The sequence below is a fragment of the Meles meles genome, chromosome 4, assembly GCF_922984935.1.
Source record: "Meles meles chromosome 4, mMelMel3.1 paternal haplotype, whole genome shotgun sequence".
Lineage (NCBI taxonomy): Eukaryota > Metazoa > Chordata > Mammalia > Carnivora > Mustelidae > Meles > Meles meles.
The window spans coordinates 163,352,083-163,374,524 of NC_060069.1; the positions used below are offsets into that span (position 1 = coordinate 163,352,083).

The window sequence follows — 22,442 nt, forward strand, 5'->3', positions numbered from 1 at the left end:
GCGGTCTAGAGGCAGCCCGTGCGCAGTCCGAGGGCCGAGGCCGAAGGGGCTCCAGGCCCTGGGGAAGCGGATTCTCCAGCAGCCCCACGACCCCCCAGAAGCCCAGGGTGCGTGCAGAGCGGGCCGGGAGCGCCCTCAGGCGACAGAACAATGAGTCAGAAGAAAAGCCAAGAATCCCTGTCCCCGCGGAGCGCCTGTAAGGGCGGAGGGGACAGCACGGGGCCTCTCGGACAGAGAGCAGGGCGGGGCGGGGCGGGGTGGGGAGTGGAGGACAGGGAGGATTCTGTTGCAAGATTTTCTCTACATTTTCGGGTGGAGATGGGGAGGTGCGGCCGCAGACGGAAATGTGAGGACAGCAGGGTCGGCGTGGGAAGCGTGGACAGGAGGCGGTCAGCCAGGGGGACCATGGACAGATGGAGAGAGGAGGCCCCAGGACTTTCGAAAACTCCTAGCTGATCCATTTTGTCCGACACGACTTTCTCTGTGTGGAGAAAACTTGCACTGCACAGCAGAGGCAAAACGCAGGCCCTAAAACTGAAGGTGTCCCCGCCCGGGGCTGCCCGAGTGATGAGTGCCCACGGCGCGGCTCACGGCCTCGCAGGACGTCCTCTCCAGGGGAAGCCGGTCTCCTTTCCACCGACCCGGGCTGGCAGATGCTGAGCAGAGGCCCACGCTGGCAGCTGTCACGGCACGGGGATGTCAAGCCTGAGAGGGTCTTCTGGGGTTTCTTCCTGGGACATTTCTCTGTGGCTTCAGCCCAGGTCCATGCTGTGAAGTCACCCTGTATGATCAGGCCTGGTGTCCCCTTCTGCACCTGCGCACCGCCTGGTTCCCTGTTGGCCGTTCTGGAACCGGACCCGCGGGCTCCTGCACAGCCTGGCCGAAGACACCCTGAAGGGACCTGCTCTCCCCCCAAGCAGGACGTGCTCACTTGCCACAGTCCTGCCTTCTCCAGCACGTCGTATGCTCCGTAAAGTCTTGAGTATATAAACGGACACCAATTCCAGCCCCTTACGTGGCCTTGAGTCCGTCACAGACCCCAGCACCGTGGCCTGAATCAAGCCGCCGATGCGGTCCTCTGTCCAGTGTCCTGTTGGGGCACCTCCGTGTCCCTCCCAGCCGCGCCCCGGCCGGCCTGCAGCTGGCTCTCCCTTCCCAAACAGCCGTGTCCGTGGGCTTCCGGCCGGGCGGCGGCTGAGCCGTGGGTGCTGCTGCCACTGTGGGGACCCGGCGCGGCTGGTGGCCCGGTGAGTCTGGGTCCGTGTGGCCCCCAGCGCGGCCCTTTCTGTGCTGTGCTTTGTCCGGGACTCGTCAGCCTCGTGTCCCCAGCGGCACGACGGGGTCCCTGGGCATGGGAGTCACCCAGGCTGCAGCCGTCGGGGCCGCACGCCCGGGAGCCCCGAGCACGAGAGCAAACCGGGGCCGCCGCCTGCGACCTGCGGCGCGGGGCGGGGGCTCGGGGCGGGGTGGGGGGAGGGGCGGGCGGCGCCGGTCTCCAGGACCCGCTCGGAGGACCGAGTGGGACGCCGAGACCGTCCGGTCGGGCCGGACGGAAGCAGACGCGCCGGTGGACCACGGCTCGTTGGGGCGCCCCGTGGTGTGCGGGGCCGCAGGCCGGACTCCGCTTGTCAGCGCACACAGGCCCGCACGGCCCCGTCCTCGGATTCCTGCTCTCGCCGGGGCGTTTCTGGAAGGCACGAGGCCGTGGGGCGGACACACCGGTGCCCTTCCGGCAGGCTCGGTCCGCGGCGCAGCTCTTCCATCGCGGCCGCAGAGCGCAGGACCGCCGCGGCCGTGGGGCGGGGCCGGAGGCGGCGGGGCGGGGCCGCGCGCCCTAGCCCCGCCCCCGTCCGCGCGCCTGCGCGGGAGGAGCGCGGATCCCAGCCGCCCGGCTCCTGTTTCCGGCCGGGCCGCCCGCGCGGAGGACCCGCTTCCGGCCGGCGGGCGGCGCGCGGCACCGGCTTCCGGCGGCCGGCGGGGTAGGCGGCAGCATGGGGAAGGTGCGGCGGCTGCGGGCCCGCGTGCACCAGGCGGCGGTGAGGCCCGCGGGGCAGGCTCCGTGCGGCCCCGCGCCCTCCGCCCCGGAGGCGGCCCCTGCGCAGGCGGCGGCCGGCGGGGTCGGCGCGAAGGTGAGTGGCGGCGCGGTGGGCGCCCGGGGCGTGGGGCCGCGCGGGGTCGGGGTCGGGGCCGGCGTCCGGCCAGCGCGGTCCTGCCCACGGCCCGGCCCTCGGGGCGCTCGCGGGACCGGCCGGAGGTCGCGCGCCGGGGCGTCGGGGTCAGCGCGCGGGTCCCCGCGGCCGGCAGGGCGGTCGGGCACCGCGACAGCAGCCCGCGGGGCGCAGCGGCGATGACCGGGAGGGGGCGGCTCTCGGCCTCCGCGGCGGCAGCTGGGGGCGCGCGGGGCGTCGGCAGACGGTTGGGGGGCGGTGGTCGCGCGCTCTGCCCCTCTGTCCTGCCCACCTGCCCGCCGGAGACACAGCGAGGGGACGAACCCAGGCCGGCGGAGCCCCGCGGTCCCGCACGGCAGCCAGGCGGGAGGGAAGCAGCCCCGCGTCCGCCGCCGCCCGCAGGGAGCCCGACGCCGCGAGCCCGAAGGCTGAGTCGTCGCCCGGAGGCTGGGGACGGAGGTCTGGAATGTGGAAGAGGAGGCCGGAGAAGCCCTGGGGAGCCTCGCAGCCGCGGGAGAGGACAGCGGCCCGGGGCCTGCGGTGTGCTCCGCGGGGACACGCGGCTTCCCGTCCCTCGGCAGACCCGAAGCGCACCGGGCCGAGCAGCGCCCGTGCCTGCCACGGATGTCCGGGAAGTCTGAAGCCGTGAGCGGACAGTGTCCCAACGGCCACGCGGGGAAAAGGGAGTCTCGGCTGTGCGCAGGGCCCGGGCCACCCGGGTCAGCAGGCCGGCCCTCCCCTGCGGTGGGGGCGCAGCTCCGCGCCTTCCTGCTCCGTCCCGCCCGCTGCCTCCCAGGCCCCGCTCGGCCCCTGTGAGTTTTCTGACGTCTCCTGTGGACTGAGCTCCTGCCCCTTGGCACGCGGCCTGTCTTGGTCTGTGACTTCCCTGGGGGTCGACGCCGCCCCCCGGCTCCCGGCCCTGGGAGGTGGGCTCTGGCTCAGCACAGTGCGTGGGAGGGACTGGGAGGGTTTTGGAGTCTCCCTGTGGGCGGAACGTGGCTGGGCAGCAGGCCTGGGGACAGACGGCCGGGCAGGACGTGGTCACGAAACGGGAGAGTGCGCTGGGAAGAAGGTGGTGCAGGCCCGGGGGAAGGCTGGTCCTGTCACGTGCTGCTCAGCGTCGACCTTTCCGTTCACAGTCAGTACCCACCAGGGTGCGGGCTGGGATGGACCCACAGCAGGAGCAAAGCCCATCAGAGGCTGGTGGGAGGGAGTGCGGCCTTAGGGGCCCAGGGAGCCTGCTGTCACCCCCTCCCGCTGTGTCTCCGTCAAGCTGAGCTCAGCTCTGGGGGCGAGGGCTCCCTCCCCCAGGCTCTCCATGGAGGAGCTGGCCTGGCCTGGCCCATTGGGAGACCCCACTGGGGGCTCTCCCTGCTGCGTGACCAGCCTTGCGTGTACCCTGGAGCCATGGAGAAATCCTAGGGTCTCTTTCCCTCTTAGGAATGGGCTTTCGTGGGCACCGATATTTTCGCCGGGACGAAGATAGACCCCAGTGCCTTGGTGCAGAAGCTGGACCCGGACGCGAGGAGTGTTGCTTCCATCAGGAGAGGTGAGAGTGCGGGGCTGAGGCCTGGGTGTTCAGAGCTCTGGTCCCAGGCCACATCTGAGACGCTCACGTCTGGGCCAGGGCAAGATCAGCTAACCTGGGCGTGTTTTCAGAATGGAGGCATTTTAAGGTGAACCAAAGTAGAAAGAACAGTGTGAAGATACCCGGTGAACGCATCACTGTCTTCCGACACACGCTGGATTATTTGGAAGCAAACTGTTTTACTCGTAAATTCTTTTAACCTACGTTTGCAGGGCTGTTAAAGTACAAGCGTTTAACACGTAAATCAACGAGTAGTTGTTCTTTACCATCAGATAAGCACACGGAGCTCACGTCATCGGGATCTCCTGAAAATGTCTCTGTAGACATCGGTGCGCTCGAGGACACCCGTCCTGTCCCAGCTCCTGCCCGACATTTTCATTCCTTGTTTTCCGATGCGGGGCAGGTCATTCTCCCCGGCGTGCTTCCCCCTTGTGGGACTTTGCTGGATGGTTTTCCGACGGGCTGCTGCTGGTCACAGCCCTTGGGCGCGGTGGGCTCTGGCCTGGGCAGGGCACGCTGCCGCGGCTGCCACCTGGAGGAGGGAGCTGCACAGGCACAGTGGGGCGGTGGGGCGCTGGCGGCGTGTGAGCCCATGTAGGGCAGGGCTGTCTGCGCGACCCGGGATCCTGCTCCGCTGGGATCGGCCCATCTTTTTACCTTGCTGGGGCCCTGCTCTGCCTTCGGTCTTGAGAGCTGCAAGTCTTTGTGTCGTGCCGCGGTCAGCGCTGGTCTCCGTGGCCCCACGGTACTCCGTCCATTTGACGTGCGCGTTTCGGAACTCTTCTCTTGTTGGGTAATCGCGTGGCTTCCAGGGTTCCATCTGCTGCTTGTACGCCTTTCTCAGGGCTTGTGAGCTGCAGTTTCGCCGCTGTGGCTTGTGTCAAGCCCTTAGCCTGGGTTACGCACACCGTGCCATGTGGTTTTTACCGTTTCACGGGGAGATGGGCCATCCCGATCTCCTGGCGCCTCTCAGTACATTGAAGCCTGTAGGGGAACCGCCCTGGGTTCTCGGCCAGGGGCTTGCTGAGTAAACCAACAGAAGACAGACGAGAGGAAGACAGGGTATCGTCTTGGGGGAGCCTCGGCGAAAGGTGACTCCATGGGGCCCTCGGAACTGCAGCTTCTCTGGCATCGTAGCGTGGAGGCTGATCCTGTAGGCTTCAGGGCACAGACGAGAGGGTAAATCCAGGAGGACTTAGCGGAGGAAGGGTCGTTGGTACAGGTGCAGCCAGAAGACATCCCGGGACAGGGACCCCTGGCCGTCATTTTCAGGATTTTCTGCTTTCAGTCAGGAAGGGGAGCTCTGGGAGGGCTGCCTTCCCCGTCTGCCTGCAGCTGCGGGACTCCTTGTGGCGGCCCACGTGGCGGGTTCGTCCCTCACAGGACCCCAGCTGTCTTGGAGGACGCCCGACGCACAGCGAGTTGTAGCTCGGGATGCGTCCTGTCCCGGTGTGAGCCCCCGTGCTTCCGCAGGGACCCGGGGGCCACGGGCACTCAGGCCTCTTCGTCAACCAGTGCGCTCGCCGTCCTCTTCTTGTCTGTCCGCGTGGACGGCTTCTCCCCTTTCGCTCGGTCTCGGGTGAGAGCTCTGCATTCAGGGTCGCTCTTCCGGGTTTCTAAGTCACCGCATAGACTGCGCCTTCAGAGAGCAGACGGACGCGGTTTTCCCACGTCCCCCCACCGCACCCTGTGCCACCGTGTGCCCTCTCCCCTGCTCTGCCTGCCTCCGTGGTGGCTGTGTGGCTGTTTGCCTCCCGCCCGTGGGGCGGGCTTGGTTGTACTGGTCCGGCCCCGGTCCGGTCTGCGCAGGCTGGGCCCTCCACGGAGTGGGCGGGCAGCGGGCGGGAGATGGGCACCACTGGGCGCAGGCTGGCACCTCCTGTGTGCCCTTCACCGTCCCGTCTGTGGCTGACAGCTGGAGCCGAGCGGCCCGAGGTGGCAAGGGGCACTCAGCCCGGAGCGGAGCGGCTGAGTCCAGCCAGACCTGTTGCCGCGGCGATGCGCCCTGGGCACCTGTCCGCTCCGCCCCGGGGTGCGGTGCAGGCAGCTCGTGTGTGGCTCTTTCTCCCGTGGCCGCTGACGATCCACGGTCAGCAGCAGCCGTGTCCGCGGGCGCGCATCTGGGCTCCCCCTGACCTGAGACGGTGGGGTCGGCGGGGCGCTCCGGGGCCCCCAGTCCTGCGCCCGCCTCCGGCCTGCCTGTAGTGGGGTCTCTGCGAGGGGCTCGCTTCAGGCGAGGACCCGGGGCACAGGGCAGGAGAAGCCGTCCGTACTGTGGAGTCCCCGAGCAGCAGCGGGAGCTATGGGACAGAGACTGGGCCTACCTCGGCCGCTGCCGGTCCACGATGGCAACTGCTGGCATTCGGGGCACCCGTTGAACTTAGGGGTCATCTGAGTGTGGCATCTGCCGGGCAAGCATGCCACGAGACCTGCCTGGGAGGGTCTGGGGCGCCACTCGCCGTGCTGGCCAGGCAGCGCTGCTGTGCCTGCGAGGGACTGGCATACTGTGTCCCCCTCATGGATGATACGGGGGAGGTGAAGTGCTGGTCTGGGCGCTGGACCCTCCCTTTGCGGAGCTCGGAGGGATGAGCCCCACCCGGGAGTGAGAGTGACCGCAGCACCTCTCTCTGGGGTCCCCGCAGGGCACGGCCGCCTCTCTCTCCATGTCTCTCCTCCCCTGAGCAGCGAGAGCCGCCGAGGCTGCGTGCCCACCAGCATCACGGGGACCCCATCCGGACCTGCCAGACCTTGCTGCCGCCGCCCTCCAGTGGTCTCCAGTCAGGGAACTGGCCAGGAGCCTGCGGGTCCTGTTTGGCAGCTGTAGGGACACAGGAGCCTCTCCCGTCTTCTCCTGGATCCTCTCGAAGACCGTAGACCCCAGCCCAGTCCTCTCGGTTCTCCGCTCTGCATGAGCATGTCCTTCCTGACCTGACGGGGTCTTAGCAGCCGCTGGGGTCCTGCGGGAGCCCTCGGAGCCGCGGCCCCTTAGCACGTCAGCGGGTCCGCCCGCAGGGCTGGGGCCTTGCGCACGTGTCTGTGCTCCTGGAGAAGAACTCAGTTACTTCTTGCCTTGAGTCTGAGGGCTCGGTAGAAAATGCCAGACCACGCGGAAAGCATGGACACCCAGAAGGGCGCCACGTTACTTCCCAGGGAAGAGAACAGTGCCCGTCCGGGTGGAGTGAGCCTGAACACCGCAGGGAAGGCGCTTGGGTGTCTTTATGGGGAGGGCAGGCAGATGGGGTCCCAGGAAGAGGCAGGAGGAGCTCGGGAGAAACGTGTGCTCCGCTTTCGGGTCTTCGAGCCGGGGGCACAGCACAGAGGACGTCGTGGGCGGAAGTGCCCGTGAGGGGGGAGGTTAGGAGACGGAAGACTGGGCATTGGCTAGTCTGGAGTGGGGGTGGCCTCTCCCCAGCCAGGAGGGTGTAACTTTAGGATGTCACAAGTCGTCATCCACAGAAACTAAGCAGCAAAAGCAGAGGGAGAGGGCCTGGGCTCTGGGGTTGGAGCTCAGCGCTTGGGCTGTGTTGGGAGCTCTGCGGTCTTTGCAGTCGGCAGAGCCGAGAGGGCCTCAGGTAGAGCCCGGGTCCTGGGGACCCTGTAGTGGGCAGGTCGCCTGGGGCCGAGCTGCTGCTGGTCAGGGGCGTGTGCTCAGGAGCCTCACGCGCCGGTGGCCTCCAGCAGGGTGCTGGGTCTGTGCGTCTGTAGGACGGAGGCGGCCGTGGTGTCTGCCTTCCACGTCCTGCCTGGTTCGGTGCAGGTAGGCTGGACAGGGCGCTTGATTCTTGTCGCGCCTGGCTGGGGCTGCCGTCACCGCGGCCCCTTCCCTGCCGGCCTGTCGCGTCCAGATGGCTCAGGTGGCGGCTTTCGGCCTTCCCCGACGCCGTGCTGCCCTCCCTGCCTCCCCCCGACGCCGTGCTGCCCTCCCTGCCGGCGGCTCTTTGTCTTGGCCTGTCTCCCGACTGACCGGCGCCCTGCGTCCCCCAGGAGACGACGCGCTTTGTGGATCCCCAGGCTTGCGCCGGGGCTGGTGGCCTGAGGCAGGCGCGGGTCCTGTGGAAGGGGGCATCTGAGCACTCGGCGGCAGCTCAGTCACGTGCTGGACCGTGAGGGCCTGGGTGCCCGCCGGCCTGGGTCAGCGCAGACACGGTCCTTCCGGAGTCCTTGCCCTGGGCTGAGTCACCAGCAGAAGTGCTGCCTGCCTGGCCGCTGCGGGAGCCATGCGGTGGCCGTGGTCCCTGTGCGGCGGGTGGGGGGAGGGGGAGGCTGGCCCACCGTGTGTCCCCGCGTTCGTCCCCGCCGCGTGCACGCGTGCAGCTCCCTGCCCCGGTGTGGACTTGTGCTCACACCCAGGTGGCCTCCGACCGTGTGGGCGCTTTGCTGCTGGCATCTCCCCTGAGTCTGGACGTAGCGTCTTCGCGAGCCCTGCCGGCCTGCGAGCCGGGTCCTGCCTCCGTGGGCCGCCTTGTGATTGCCGGCAGGGATGCTGAGCTCCCCCCGGAGGGCCCCCTGGACTCTGTGCCGTGGGCTCTGGGGCTCCTGTGCTGCTGTGGCTTCATCTCCCATCCCCAGGGGCGGGAGGCTGTGGTGCAGAGCCAGAGGTCACCCCGGTTCCTGCTGCGGATGGCACCCCATCCCCCCAGTAGCAGAACCCGGCGTTGCCCGGGGGTCCAGCTCTGTGGGCTCCTGGACCTGTGTGTGACATGGCTTCGAAGCTCCTCCATGTCGGTCTGTGAGGGCCCGCGGCTGGTCCGGGGGACGGGGCGTCTGGCTCCTGCGTCCCTCCCCGCACGGGACACCGCTCTGCCGGTTCTCTGTCCTGTGTAGTCTGTGCTGGAAGGTTGCAGATTACAGGCCCCGGCTGCTTCATGTAAGCACGCAGAGTGTTGGGTCAGGACTCAGGCGTGTGGCCTGGGGTGGGCAGTGCTGGCCCCCAGACCCAAGCCCAAGGGAGCAGGCGCGCGAGGGCAGGCCGGGTTGGGGATGGGAGTGGAGGGCGGGGGGAGTGTCCCCGTCCCCGAAGAGCACAAGAGCACATGGTCAGCCCACTTGAAGGCCAGGACGCTGGGCGGTGTGGGGGCTGCCGGGACGTGCTCTGGGGCCCTCTGGGCTGTGGCGGAGAGGGTCGGGCGGTGGCAGTGGTGAGCGGACCAGGCCAGCCTCCGGGCGGGTGGGACTGAGGCCTGTGACTTGGCTTCAGGCTGGAGCAGGTGCAGGGGCGCGGTCTGTTCAGCAGAGGGCGGCAGAGCCCATGTGCCGCGAGGCCAGCCTGGATCTGGGGAGGCCGGGGCTGCCTTAGGGACACGGGGCTCCTGTGCACGGACTCCCAGGGCTTCCTGGCGGTCGTCTTCCGGGATTCTGTAACGCGCTCCCCCTTCAGAGACTTGCACAGCTTTCTGTCCAGCTGTGAGGTAGGGGCGAGACGACCCACCGGGAAGGTTTTCATTCCTCACCTCAGGCCGCCCGCCGTGTGGAATGAGCAGGGAGCGGGGATGGCTCTGGGCCAGGCTGGGGCCTTGCTGGTGGCCGCGCAGGGACTACTTTGGCCGAGGGGGTGTCTGACTCCCCCGTGGCCTTGTGGCCCTCCTGAAGACCGTTGCGGGGGGGTTCCCGGTGTTTGCTGGGTCCGTGAGCCAGAGGGCCGTCCTGTTTCCTTGCTGTGTGTGGCGCCCGCCTGTGGGCGGTGGCCACGTCTCCCGTGACCTGTGGGGCGGGAGCGCCTCTGCCCAGCCCCAGGGAGGGGCACCCACTGCCTCCAGAGGCACCGTGACTCGAGGGGCCCAAAGGTCCGTGTGCCTGTCCACGCAGAGGACGAAGAGGCAGGCTCTCCTGCCCTGGGCCTGCGGGCCGCCACGGGGCCGCGGAGCTGGAATGCTGACGGCACCCGGCCTGCGGTCACACACTGCTGGCTCAGGAAGGGGCCCGCCATCGGGCTGCCCGAGACTTGGTCTGCCTCCAGCCCGTTCTTTGCAACAACAGGAAGCCCGGAAGGGCAGGGTCAAGGAGGCAGCCTGGAAGGGCCTTGCTCGGATGGCTTGGAGACGCTGTGGGGCCTGGGGCCTGCGTCCCGCTCCCTGTCACCAGTGCTTGGGAGGAGGAACGTGGGAGGCCTTGGGCCTGTGCTTGAATTCCTCTTCCTCCCACTTTGGGATGAACCAAGGCCGCTTCACTTCCAGGACCTTCTTCCAGCCTGTAGACGGGCTCCTTGTGGGATGTGAAGCGTCGGGGGACCTGGCTGATGCCCGCGGGCGCTGTGGCCCGGCCGTATGAGGCCGTGCATGCGCCGTCTGTGCCGAGAGGGTTGAGGCGTGGGGCTGGGGGCACGGCGGTGTCCCGGCACCCTGGAGTGGCCGCAGCTGGCCTCCACCCGTGGAGTTCCCGTGCTTTGATGCGGGGGCGGGGCTGTGCCTGCGTTAGGCTGAGCGGCCGGAGCCTCTGTGCCCATCCCGGCAGCCCTGAGCGTGGGGTGGGGGCTGAGATCCACGCTGGAGGAGGCCTGGTGGCCTCAGGAGGTGTCTTTCCTGGGCCAAAGCAGGGTAGATGTGGGGTGCTGAGTGTCTGCAGGACACCCACGCCTGTAGGCCTGCAGGGCGTGCAGCGGGCAGGGCCCGGCCAGCTCCTCTGTGTACCCTGCAGGTGGCTGGGGCGGCCCTCCAGCCGGCACCTCCCTGCCCGGTTCCAGGCCATCTCACGGGTGCCCCTCTCAGAGAGCCCCAGCCCAAGCCCTGTCCCCACACTGTTGCCCAGCTCTCATGACCCAAATGCCAGCGGCGCTACACAGCGCACATAGCGGGTGGGGGAGAGATGGGACGTGCTTGGCACACCCGGGCTCCCAGAGTCAGTGAGCCGCAGCAGGGTGTAGGCCCCACACATGACCGCGCTCACCAGGTCCAGGGCCTCATTGATGGTCACAGCGTCTTTGAGCAAGGGGCCCCCCTTCCTCCCATCAGGGGTCCCTGGCTTGGCTCAGTGTAGCCTCTGGAGTCAGTGTCTATCTGTGTCTACCTTCAGGGAAGCAAAGGGGACCATCGGGGTGAGCCTGGTAGTCAAGGTCCCGCCCGGCAGTGGGAAAGAGGACCAGGATTGGGACTGGGAGGACCGTACCCCACTCTACAGTCAGGCCATGGGGGTGCCACCCTGCGGGGCCTTGGTGTGCCTGTTGGCTGAGGTCCCAGTCTGGATCAGGCTCCAGCCCTGGCGGTGCTCGTGTTTGTCTGTGCTCCTCGGAGGCTCTGGGCGTCCGTCCCACCCCGACGTGCGCCCGAGCCGCCTCCTGTGGCAGTGGGCAGTGGCTGGTATGAGGACACGCGCGGTATCGGCTGTTCTGGTCGTGTCTTTGCGGACCCTGGAGGCCGAGCTCTCCTCAGGCAGCGGTGAGAGGCCTTCCCTAGGGTGGAGACGCTGGGGTGGGGCGCGCGTGGGGCGGCTTCCCGGCGGCCTGTGCCGGGTCTTGGTGCTCTCGGCAGCCACGTGCAGGGCCGCCGCCTCGGCGGGCAGTCGGGGGAGCCAGCCTGCTCGGGCACGTCCTGCCCACCGTTTTCTACCTGTGATTGGCTCCCTCACTGGCAAGAGGGCTGCTGGGGGGCCCGTGAGGTCATCCTCGCAGAGCTCGGCTTGCAGGGCGTGGCCCACGCAGTGACAGGGAGGCTCATGAGGACCCTGCTCCGTCCTGGAGCGCGTCATGGCGGCCCCCTCCCCGGCAGCATGGCGGGCGGAGCGTTCGTGGGACTGGAGGAGGCTGTTGGATTTGACCGTCGTAGGAGTGGCTGACGCGTGTTGGGGGGGGGGGGAGAACATGCGGCCCTTTGGGGGCCGGTGTCTCGCTGCCGGGACTTTCCATGCCCAGGAGGTGCGGAGAGTGGAGGGTTGGGCGGGAAGGCAGATCGGGGCTCGCTCTGGCATGGGGGGGTGGGAGGGGCCAGGCTGTGGAGGAAGCCCCTTCGCCCTGTGCCCCTTGAGTCCCCGGTCCGCGAAGCTGAGCTGCCGCGTGAGCAGATGCCCTGATCCCCAGCCAGGAGCCGCCAGGGGAGCCGCCAGGGAAGCGGAAGTCAGGGCCTGGCCTCCTTCTGAAACCGCTTTTGTGAAAGGTGACGCTTCCTAATGGGAGAAGCTCATGTGCGTTCTGGAAAAGACAGTCTCCTCCACCCAGAGAGCGCGCTCCCTGTGTCCCTGTGTCCCTGTGTCCCTGTGTGGGGTTTTGTGTGTGCGACCCCCCTGTGCCCACACACTGACCGGTCAGAGCAGGTGCCGCTTGCCCCGTTTCCGGATGCGGCCAGCAGCTGCTTGGCCGAGCCGGTCTCCCGCTCTCCGAGCAGACGGGCCCCTCCGCCTGTGGCCGGCTGGGGCAGCCGCCGGCCCCGTCTGCGGCGCATCCCTCGGAGTCGCCCTGCTCGCCCCCTGCCCGGTTTGCGCACCGCCTCCGCCGGCTCCTCCACACGCGGCACGGGAGGCCGGCCTGGCCATGCGGAGAGGGGGCGGCCCAGTGTCGGGACGGTGCCCTGCCTCGGCTCCTGGAGCTCCTCCGTCGGCAGAGTCGGCTGTGGTCACCGGCGGGTCCTCGGGGCTCCTCTGTCACGGGATACTGCCTGAGAGCCTCGTCCCCGCTCCCGCCACTCCTGAACCGAGGGGCTGTCCAGCGGCCGCGGTCTTTGGACCCGTTGGGGCATGTGGGGCTGTCTGGCCGTTGGGGGGGCGTCACTCGGTCGTGATTGGTGTCGCGTGCTGGTGAAGACGGGCTGGGGAGCTGCCATTGAGCACGTGGCTCTTTCTCATCCGGCGCTCTGCGCTTGGCGGCGAGAGGCCGCGTCCGCTGTTCGTGGGGCCTGGCAGAAGCACCCCTCCGGGCCGTCTGCTGTCTCTCAAGTGTCCGTGGCTGAGCGGGGACTGCCCGGCCCCCTCGGTGCTTGGGGCCCGTGGGTCTGGCGGCCGTCCCCTGTGAGCACCTGCGCGCTGTGGGTTTTCCAAAGCCCACCTCAAGATGCTGAGCTGGGATGCATGAGGTTGGGCCTCCTGGTCTCCTGGGCACGAAGGGTCCTCACGTCCCTACCGCTCAGAGAGGTACTGTCCGGCGAACGTGCTGTGACCGCTGAGCCTGAGTGTCCTGCGTTCACCAGCGTGTCTATGCTTTCCCCGTCCGCTCTGCAGGCTTGGGTGCTCGCCACGTTCGGGGAGGGGCTGTGGGGAGCCTCTGGCAGGGAGCCTGCAGCCGGGCCTGGCCTGACCCCGCTGTGGGATCGTCGTAGATTGGGGAGAGGAGGCGAGGAGGGGACGCCCCAGAGCATGGTGAGCGCGGGTGCTGCTTGGGGTGTCCTTGGGGCACCTCTCCCACTGTCCCCTTTCTCCCTGGCAGATGTTGAGGCCCCCTGCCCCTGCCAGAGGGAGGCCGAGCTGGGCTTCAACATCTCAGGTGGCAGCTCCCCTGCAGGCATCCTTCCCCGAGAGGAAGGAGCCCGTGGGGATGGGCCGTCTGCCTCCGTCCTAGGAGCCCAGCTGTGCTGCTCGCTGGCCCTCTGGTGCCTGGTCGTGCGGAGGGTCCCCCACCTGGTCTCCCCTGACAGTGGTCCGCAGAAGGCGATGGCGATATGGGCCAGGTTGGCAGAGGTGGGACAAGGGTTCGTGGGAGGAGCAGACGGGTTACTCGTGTTGTGCTGGGGTTGGGGGCCCAGGCGCTGGCAGGACAGTCTGCCCTGAGGGGACACCGCAGGTTGGCCCGCGCCCCCCAGGAGCCCCTGCCCTCTGCCCATGGGTGCTGCCCTCGTTCCCTCCCGTCAGAACTTTGGCCGGCAGGGCCATCTCTGAAGGAGGACAGCTCTGCGACTGCAGAAACGAAACCACCGACGGCCACGTCACCATGTGTCTTTATGGTAGAAGTTGGTCCTAAGGGTTTTGAGTCTCTCTTTTTTGACGTACGCAACAGTTGGGGGCATCTGGGAGTTCGTCGTGGGAGAGGTCTTTCACCAACAAGAAGGGTGTTTCAACAGTGAAACTTGGTGGGTGTGTTTTTGAGAATACGTTGGTGTGGCCTGTTTGGCGAATAATCTTGTCACTCTCCTTCCCGGACATTGTCTCTGATTAGGGAAATTTGTCCCCAGTTTTTATATCTTTGCTTTTTAGAAAGAATTCTACAAGGCCACCTGCTTGCACAGTGCAGCCTGGGTAATTAAACGGAAAATGAAGAAAACAGAATCTAGCTGCACCGTCGCTGGTAGGTGGCGTCCCGTCTCCGACCGCGGTGGGGAGCGCGGGCCTCCACGGATTTGGCTGCACCTCCCGCCGCCGGCCGTCCTCTCCCTCCTGCAGAGCCCCCGGTGCTCACCCGCCCGTGCCCTTCCTCACGCTGGTGTCCCGCCACGGCCCTCCGGTTAGCGTGACACGCACAAGCGCAGACACTGTGCGGGGACTCTGGCGTGGCTGTCCCCGCTGCAGGCCTCTCTGTTTCTGCCGTCTGCACGTGTGGCTGGCCCCAGCCCCCCGCGTCCTCCAGCGTGGGCATGGGGCCCAGCAGCACGTGGCGTGCCCGCTTCTCTGCTCGGCTGTCGGGGTTTGTCGTCTGATGGGACCTGGGCTGCGGGGCGTGTCGGGTCTGCCGGCCACTGTGCGTGCTGGTTAACCCCTCTGCAGACGGAAGTGGAGCCGGGCAGCTGCTGAGACCACGTGCAGACATTTAGAAAACCCGCGGGTGATTTTGGGAGCTGGACGGCCCCTTCGGCCCCGGGTTTGCATCCCAAGTCCCCACCTGTGGCCCGGGGTATTAGTGCGTGCCTCTGACTGGGGCCTGAAAGCAAGAAGCCCGTAGAGCAACGGAGGTCAGTAGGCGCTGCCTAGTCCCCTTCTGAAGGCGCTGCCCGTGGGAGCCCCTGCCCTGCGTGTGGGAGTCTGCCTCTGGTCTGAGCTGGCGGACGCACGCTTAGGTTCCTGCTAATGTCCAAGGCGAACAGCGGGGCCAGTCTGTAAAATGAGCATCCTTTGAAGTTCCGTGAGCTGTGGTTTTCTGCAAGCAGCCCGCTTCTGCACCTTTCCTCTTCCTTTATTCGTCTCTCCTGTTTTTCAGAAGAGCTTTTTACATAGGAAGGATGCAGCCTGTCCTGTTGTCGGCAGGTGGCCCCGTTGGGTCAGAGCTTTTTCACCACAGGCCTCGTGTGTCGTCAGATGGACCTTTTCTTTGTGCTTTGTGACTCTTTGTGCTCTTTATGGCTCCTTCGTGGTGCTGTGGTTTCTGTATTTCATGCACTCGGACCTTCTTTTGATGCACAGAGGGACAGGAGGGAGTCGCGCTCCCTCCCCATCAGTCTTCGGCAGCCTGCACCGAGGTGGGGAGGTGTGCGCGAGGCCTCGGTCATGCCCGCTCCTGCAGCTGCTCCGGACCCCGTGCCGGATCTGTGTTGATGGGAAGGAGAACGGGTTCTTGTGTCGTTTACCTATTGATTCGGCTTCCGGTTTCATTAGGACGTCCATCCTGGGATGATGCGCTACCATGTCACGTCCCCGCAGCTGACCGCCGGTGGGGCGGGCCACGGGGCGCCGCGCAGTGCTGGGCCGGCCGACGTGGGCTCCCCGCCGGGCGGTACTGCCTCTGCACCGGGGCCTCGCCAGCATGTGGTGCCGGAGTGGCGCGCCGCTCACACGGACCAGCAGACCGTCGCGTCTACGCCGCCAAAGACCCAGGGCTCCAGCCGCATCTTACTGTCGGCTTTTCTCTTCCGAGCAGCCTCTGCCCGAGTTTGTGCCCGCCCTTTGTCCCTGGGATGCCCAGAGCCCTTTTGGTCTGTAGCCGAGGCCACGGCCCTGGGGCTGCGGGGCCTGGAGGGCGGCTCGGGGCACAGCGAGGGCGGCTCGGGGCACAGCGAGGGCGGGAGGCCGTCCTTCCGCTCGGCACGGTCAGCGGGTTGATTGTTTCGAGTGTTGACTTTAGGTCCGGAGAGTGGTTCTGGCCCTGGCGGTGAGGGCACGCTGCTCGCTGGGTCCCATGGATGCCCGGGCTGGCATTCCTGGCCCCGGCCCTGAGGTCGGGTGGTCGCTCATGGGGGGGTGACCGGCCCCGAGAACGCAGCTTGTCACTTGTCAAGAAGGCTGCTGGACACCTCTTGTTCCTCTTCCCCCGAGTGGCGAGGCTGTAGTGTTGACCCTGGGGGTTCTGGAGGAGAGACTGGGACCCACGTTTGCGTGCGGAACTTCAGGCCTCCAGCCTGGGACCGCAGAGGCCGGCGTCATCTCGCCCAACCCCGTTTCTCTGGGGCTGGGGTTTCTGCTCTCGTGGGTCACGCACAGCTTGCTGCGCTGAGGCGGCGGCTGGAGATGTGGTGCACGTCCTCTGTCATAAGTGTGAGACCTGGGACCGCCCACACTGACGGCACACGCGCCTCTGTGGGCCCCGGGGCGGGAGGTGCCCGTTGCGCTCCCTTTGCCGGGTTCTGGGCAGTTCCTGGACCTCCATGTCTCCCTTTGTGACGTGGCCCAGCAGCCTGCTGGGCGTCAGGAGGGACAGGGCTTGTGGGACCGGCAGCCTCTAACCCCTGTGACCACAGGAGGGCAGCCTGCAGGGCGGGGCGGGAGTCACTGAGCCGGAGCAGAACGGGGGCGGGGGGGGGGGGGGTGACCTAGGTAGGATGTGAGCTTGTGTCCCCGGGAGCCGGCCCCTGTGACACGGCCCCGCTGCTGTGCAGAAGCCACAGTCAGGCAGCTCTGGGGGGATTCCCATCCGCCAGGGACAGGTGTCCTCGCTTGGAGTCATGAGGGTGGCTTGTCTGGGGCTGAGCCCAGGGGGACCCGATGTGGGGCTCTGCGGGGGTTTGGTGCTAGGCCTACAGAGACGTCCGCCGTGTCCCCCTGAGCGTCTCCTGATCATCTCAGCCGGTTCCCCTGGTGCCGGTGCCGAGGGCGGGTCCCCTTTCATAGCTGTTGGCTCCGGCGCCTAGGGGCACTCTGGTGAGCAGGCACCGGCGGGGCCTCGGGCGGAGGGCACGAGGGAGGCGGAGGTGTGCTGTAAGCCACCGGGTCGGAGTGGACGCAGCTGGAGGCGCTCGGGGGCTCTTCGTGGTCTCCCTCTCTTGCATGTGTGTGACTGCCTCCCGGAAGAAGGCTGCCATGGGGGCCTCTCCCCGCCGGGATCTGTGTTTCTCTTTCTTCCGGGGCTGCCTCCGCTCCGGCTCTGACACCGGTCAGGGACAGTGAGGCGCACCCGGGCAGCCGTCTGACCCCGCTCAGCCTCGGGCTCTGGCCGCCCAGACCATCCGAACGCCCCCCAGATGCCCCATCTCTGAAGCCTGTGCTGCCGTGGCTTGTCTGTAGGGTCTGTCCACCCGGCCCACCGGCCACCACTCCCCTCCTGCCCTCTGGTCTGTGTTATTCCAGGGCTGTACCTTCCGTGCAGAGCTAGGGCGTTGCCTAGTCCTTGGGGGCTTGGGCTTTTGGAACCCTCTAGATGCCCTGGGGGGCCTAGGGGCCTCCCTCTGCAGGTGCTCGGCCGTCTTAGAGTGAGGGCATGTTTGGTTCCTATTTCCCTGGTGCCGTGGGGACAGGCTGCTGCGCTGAGGCCCCTGGGGTGTGTTCGAGGCACAGGCGCCCCGGACCGTGCGTGTGGCCTGTGCGTCAGCCAGAGGCCGTGCAGCTGGGGGTCTCGGTCTTCTGTGGTCGTGTGAGAGTGAGCCGTTTACACGTCCCGCGGACAGAGGCTTCCGTGGGAGCCCCCCCCCCCCACCCGCGTTCGCCCACTGGATGTGTGCGTCAGCTCTGTTCCCAACACTGGCCTCCAGTGCCCAGGATTGCACCCAGTCAGGTGCCCTCTGACCCCATGGCGGGCACCGTCATCACCCGTCTGTGGCTTGACAGGGCACTAGGACATGTGGACGTTCCCCCCCACCCCCAGCGGCCTCTGACGCCTGCACGGGGCTGCTGAGATGCCCTCCGTGGCCCGCAGCAGGCCCGCACGTGGGGCTGGACAGCACAGCGGGGTCGGGGCATCTTGGGAGCAGCGGTGCCTGGGGCCTGCGCCTTGTAGCCCCTTCCGTCCACCCTGTCGCACCCGCCCTGTTCTGAGCCGCTGAGGGTGACTGGAAAGTCACACAGTGCCTCCGCTCTCGGCAGGGGTCTGGGGGTGTCAGGGCTGCGAGGAGGAAAGTAGGTCAGCTCCCGCGAGTCTGGAAATTCCAGCGCAAGGCCACAGCGTGCAGGGTCGTACTCTTGGAGAAGGGGGTAAATCCTCCAGGGGGCCCCGGGTTCTGAGCTGGAGAGTCTAGTTCAGCAGACGTACCCCCTTTCTTTGACGGCCCTGTCCGCTCTCTTGTCACAGATATGCCGTGAGCCAGAAGAGCGGCCGAAGTATGAGCTACAGCAGAGACGCGCGTGACTCGTAGCCTGTGCCCTGGGTGGCACGTGCCCTGCGCTCAGGCCCCGTTAAGGCCAAGGAAGTGGAGCCGGCCTGGGACCGCACTGTGTTGAGAGCGCACGGGAGGCAGACACGCTCTGCAGCGTCCAGTGGCTCCTGGCCCCGCGCCCTCCCAGCCTGTGTTCCCACGTGCCGCGGCCCCGGTGTGGGGCACACGGCAGCCAGACCACTCCGTCTCTGCGCTCCCGGAGCCCGGCAGCCGCGCTTTGCTCCCTGCCCCACCCAGGTCGGGCCTGGCTCTGGTGCACAGAGCCCCGGCACGCCTGTGTGTCTCGCCCGTGGCCGCTCTGGCGATGTGAGCAGCCTCTCTTCCCGCGGCTGGAAGGATCCCAGAGGCTCAGCGCTGGGCTCTCGGGGTCGTGTCATGACGGTATGGATCAGGCCCGAAGCGGCCCTGCTCTCTGTGCCACCAGCTCACCCTCGAGTGCACAGGCTCAGTACCTCGTGAGAGGTCCCTCCATTTGTGGGGGTCCCACTGCCCGGTGTGTAGTTCCAGGCTCATCCTGACGTCCTGCCCTTGGAGAGGGAGGGGCCTGGAGAAGGGGAGGCCCAGTGCGGTCTGAGGCCCCCGCAGGCCCTGCCCGAGCGTCCTCGGGGCTCTAGATGGCTTCTGCTGACGCAGACCGGCTTCGTCCAGCTGGGAGTCCGCTTCGGGTCAGGGACGTCAGGTGCTGCCCCCTCCATGTGCCTGCTGGGGGCAGGGGCTCCCCCGTCTCACCCCCGTCCTGGCCGGCTGCTGAGGGGAGAGCCCCGTGTCCTGCAGCAGGGCCCAGGGGGCTTCTGAGAGGCTCTCTGCACCTCTCACCTGTGCCCGCGCGGCTCAGGCTTTGCTCTGCATCCTGTGTCCGTTTCCCTCCAGCAGTGTGGTCCCAGGGCAGCTGCTGCAGTTTCCGAGGGCCCGGCCGGGGCCACTGTGCCGCGGAGGCCTGCTAGGCTCACTCGCACGCTCCTTTCCTGCGCCGGTCCCTAGCCATTCCCGGGACCCCAGGGTTTTGGCCCCCTCTGACACAGGGCTGATTCGTAGGGTCGCTGACAGGTGCCCAGTGCTCCTAAAGGTCAGCAGGTTTCTTCAGGTAGTTCGTGAACGAGCGTTACGGGCGCCCCTTTCCTTGGGGGCGATGGGTGACTCCGTGCCAGCGCCCAGTAACTCCTCAGTCCGCGTGGGGACTGGGCGGGCAGGGCCACGCAGGTCGGCTTTCTGGCTGATATGGTGGAAGCACAGGGCTTTGCCTTATTCCTGAGCAGGTGGATGTGGGGGTCCATCCGGGTGGCCGGAACAGACTCCACACAGTAGCCCTCCCGGTCTGGGGACTGGGCATCTGAGATCAGCATGTGGGCTGGCTTGGGTCCTCCCGAGGCCTCTCTTGTGGGCACACACATGGCCGTTGTCCCCACGTGCTCGTGTCGTCGTCCCTGTGCACGTCTGTGATCTCTTTTCCTATGAGGAGCCCACTCACCTCGGATCGGCCACCCTGGTGCCCTCAGTAAAGACTGTCTTGACACCGTTGCATTCCGAGGGCCTGGAGGTCAGGACATGAGCGTGTGCATTAGGGGGACACAGCTTAGTCCCTGAAATGGGGGTGCCAGGCATACATGGGGTGGAGGGTGGGCCGATGGGGGTGGGGAGGCCGCCGCCCACTGAGCTGGGGGGGCAGGGAGGTGGTGGGAGTGTCCGCCCGTGGCCTGTGTTCTGGTGACAGAGGTGTGCTGGGGCAGAGCAGAGGGCGTGTGGCGCACTCTTCACCCTGTGACCCTGGACTGGCGAGGCCAGGGACACGCTGGGGACATGTTCCCGTGCTGGCAGGCAAGGGTGGACAGCCGGCCCCCTGCAGAAGGCACCGTGTGAGGAGAAGTGGGTTTTTCTTACTGTCTTGGTGGAATCAGTGACAAGATCTGGGACCGTCTCTTGCTTCGACCGGACTCAACCGAGACCCTTGGCTTTGGGCAGCGCCTGTGCAAACGGGGCGGAATTACGCGGGGGGGGGGGGGGCACTGTGAGCCTCCGCTGCAGGGTGCAAGGCTCAGGGGCTTGGGCTTCTCCTCGGTGCCCCCAGGCTTCTCCCAAGCGGAGAGTGCATGCTTCTCCTGAGTTGTGTGGGGTCTCTGGGCTGCCTGCCCGGGGTCCTCCCGGGGTCAGGGACCCTGCCTGACCCTGGGCCGCCGTGCACAGCGCCGGCTCCCCGCTGTGGGCACGGAGCGCCCCGCTCACCCCCGTGTGTTCTCTGTCCTCAGGTGCGGAGGCCAGGGCGGTTTTACCCAAGAAGGAGAAGCTGAAGCTGCGGCGTGAGAGGTGGCTGCAGAGTAAGTGCGGGTCCCGCCCCCGTCCCCGTCCCCGTCCCCACGGCCCCCGTCCCCACGGCCCCGTCCCTGTGCAGGTGGCTTATGGCCTGGAGCAATGCCCTGAGCCCTCCTCCCCAAGCACCGTGGCTCTGGGCTCTGCGTGTGCGGGGCTGGCTCGTCATCGCGAGGGTCTCCCGGCGGAACCGTGGTGCGGCCCTGCTCCTCTCTTCCCCGGCCCATCTACAGGAGCTTGGTCCCGGCCTCCGGCAGACGCGCGCCACGCCAGGTGTCCCTCCAGAGCGAGTTTCATGCTGCTGAGTGCGCTCTGATGGTTTGCTGAGGATTTTCCTACGAGGCCTGCTTTGCAGTTTTTTTCTTATTCCCATTTTAGTGTGATTCTGCTCACTTTTATTTTCATTTGTTTATGTTATTTCTCAGTTCTCTTCACTTTTTAAATTGTTACATCCAGTTTGTTTTCTCGTGGTTAAAATTAATTTTTTCCCTGAAGGTTTTTCTTATAAAAAGATTTTATTTCTTTATTTGACAGAGATCACACGTAGGCAGAGAGGCAGGCAGAGAGAGAGGAGGAAGCAGGCTCCCTGCTGAGCAGAGAGCCCGATGCGGGGCCCAGGACCCTGAGATCATGACCTGAGCCCAAGGCAGAGGCTCAACCCACTGAGCCACCCAGGGGCCCCTCCTTGAAGGTTTTAAGAAAACGTATTTTTTTTTTTTTTTAAGATTTTATTTATTTGTCTGACAGAGAGATCACAAGTAGGCAGAGAGGCAGGCAGAGAGAGAGAGGAGGAAACAGGTTGCTTGCGGAGCAAGAGCCTGATGTGGGGCTCGATCCCAGGACCCTGGGACCATGACCCGAGCCGAAGGCAGAGGCTTTAACCCACTGAGCCCCCCAGGCGCCCCGCAAACGTGTGTTTTTAATGTTACGGAGAAATTTGTCAACTTCTTCCACAGTTAGTTTCTGTTTTGTCCATTTCTGGGTATTTCTCACAGGAGTAACTCACTCGTGCTTTTTCTTCCCCACAGTCCCTGTGTGGGGTTGTGCGGAACGTACCGTGTCAGCTGGACTCGGGGGGCAGACGGACTGGCTGCCGGGCCTGTGCGTGTCTGCGCTCCCGTGTGCCGTGACACTTAAAACTCTCTCCGTGCTGCTGGGTCTTTCGTTGGCTCTCCTTGAGCCAGACGTGGCCGCTCGGAGTTCCCAGGAAGGCATCTGCTCCGATCGGATGTCCACCCCGCTGGCAGAGGGCTCCCGGCCGGTCGTCGTCGGTCCCCCGCCTGTCCCCTCACTTGCAAGCCTCCCTGAGCTGCTCTGTCTCCCGTTCTGGGGCTTCGGCATCGTGTGTGCGCGTCGGTTCTGCTTTCTGGCCCTAAATCATTAGTTTCTGGGTCTTTCTTAATACCCTGTTCTTGTTTTCTTCAGGTCTGAGTTACTTGGCTCATTGTTTTTACAGTTTTGTCTAGGAGCGGAGGGCTGCGTGAGCCGCCCGGCTGGGGCGTACCTGATTTCCGATCATGCGACATTTCACGCAGAAAAGCAGGGAGAACCTGACAGCGAACATACTGATTCCCACGACCTGCATGGACGTGGACACTGTTCTTTTTCTTTCTTTCTTCTTTTTTTTTAAGATTTATTTATTTGGCAGACAGATCACAAGTAGGCAGAGAGGCAGGTAGAGAGAGGTGGGGAGAAGCAGGCTCCCCGCCGAACAGAGAGCCCGATGCGGGGCTCAATCGCAGGACCCTGAGATCATGACCTGAGCCGAAGGCAGCGGCTTTAACCCACTGAGTCACCCAGGCGCCCCGGACACTGTTCTTTACTGCATCTGTTCTCTGTCCATTCCTGCCTGCCTGTCCACCACCCGGGTCCCCTCCACACGTTGCTGCGTGAGTGGCAGACGTCAGGACACTTTGTCCCGAGCGACTCTGCTGCAGTTCAGCGTCTGCTGGTGGTTCTCTTCACTCTGGGGAAAGGCCGGCCTCCGAGGGCTGCCGCACATGCAGGTGCCAG

At 66.2% G+C, this 22,442-nt stretch overlaps 1 protein-coding gene across 2 annotated transcripts in view; it reads left to right on the forward strand.

The window, feature by feature from the left end:
- The first annotated feature begins 1,945 nt into the window (after positions 1-1,945).
- SLX9 (SLX9 ribosome biogenesis factor) overlaps positions 1,946-22,442 on the forward strand; it is a 30,031-nt gene continuing 9,534 nt past the window's right edge. Inside the window, exons 1-3 of one of the 2 annotated variants that reach the window (XM_046001754.1) lie at positions 1,946-2,129; positions 3,609-3,717; positions 20,369-20,437. In XM_046001754.1, coding sequence (XP_045857710.1) covers positions 1,992-2,129; positions 3,609-3,717; positions 20,369-20,437 — 316 coding nt within the window. In that variant the 5' untranslated portion in view covers positions 1,946-1,991. The remainder of the gene's footprint in view (positions 2,130-3,608; positions 3,718-20,368; positions 20,438-22,442) is intronic. The other variant, XM_046001753.1, reaches the window with a different exon arrangement.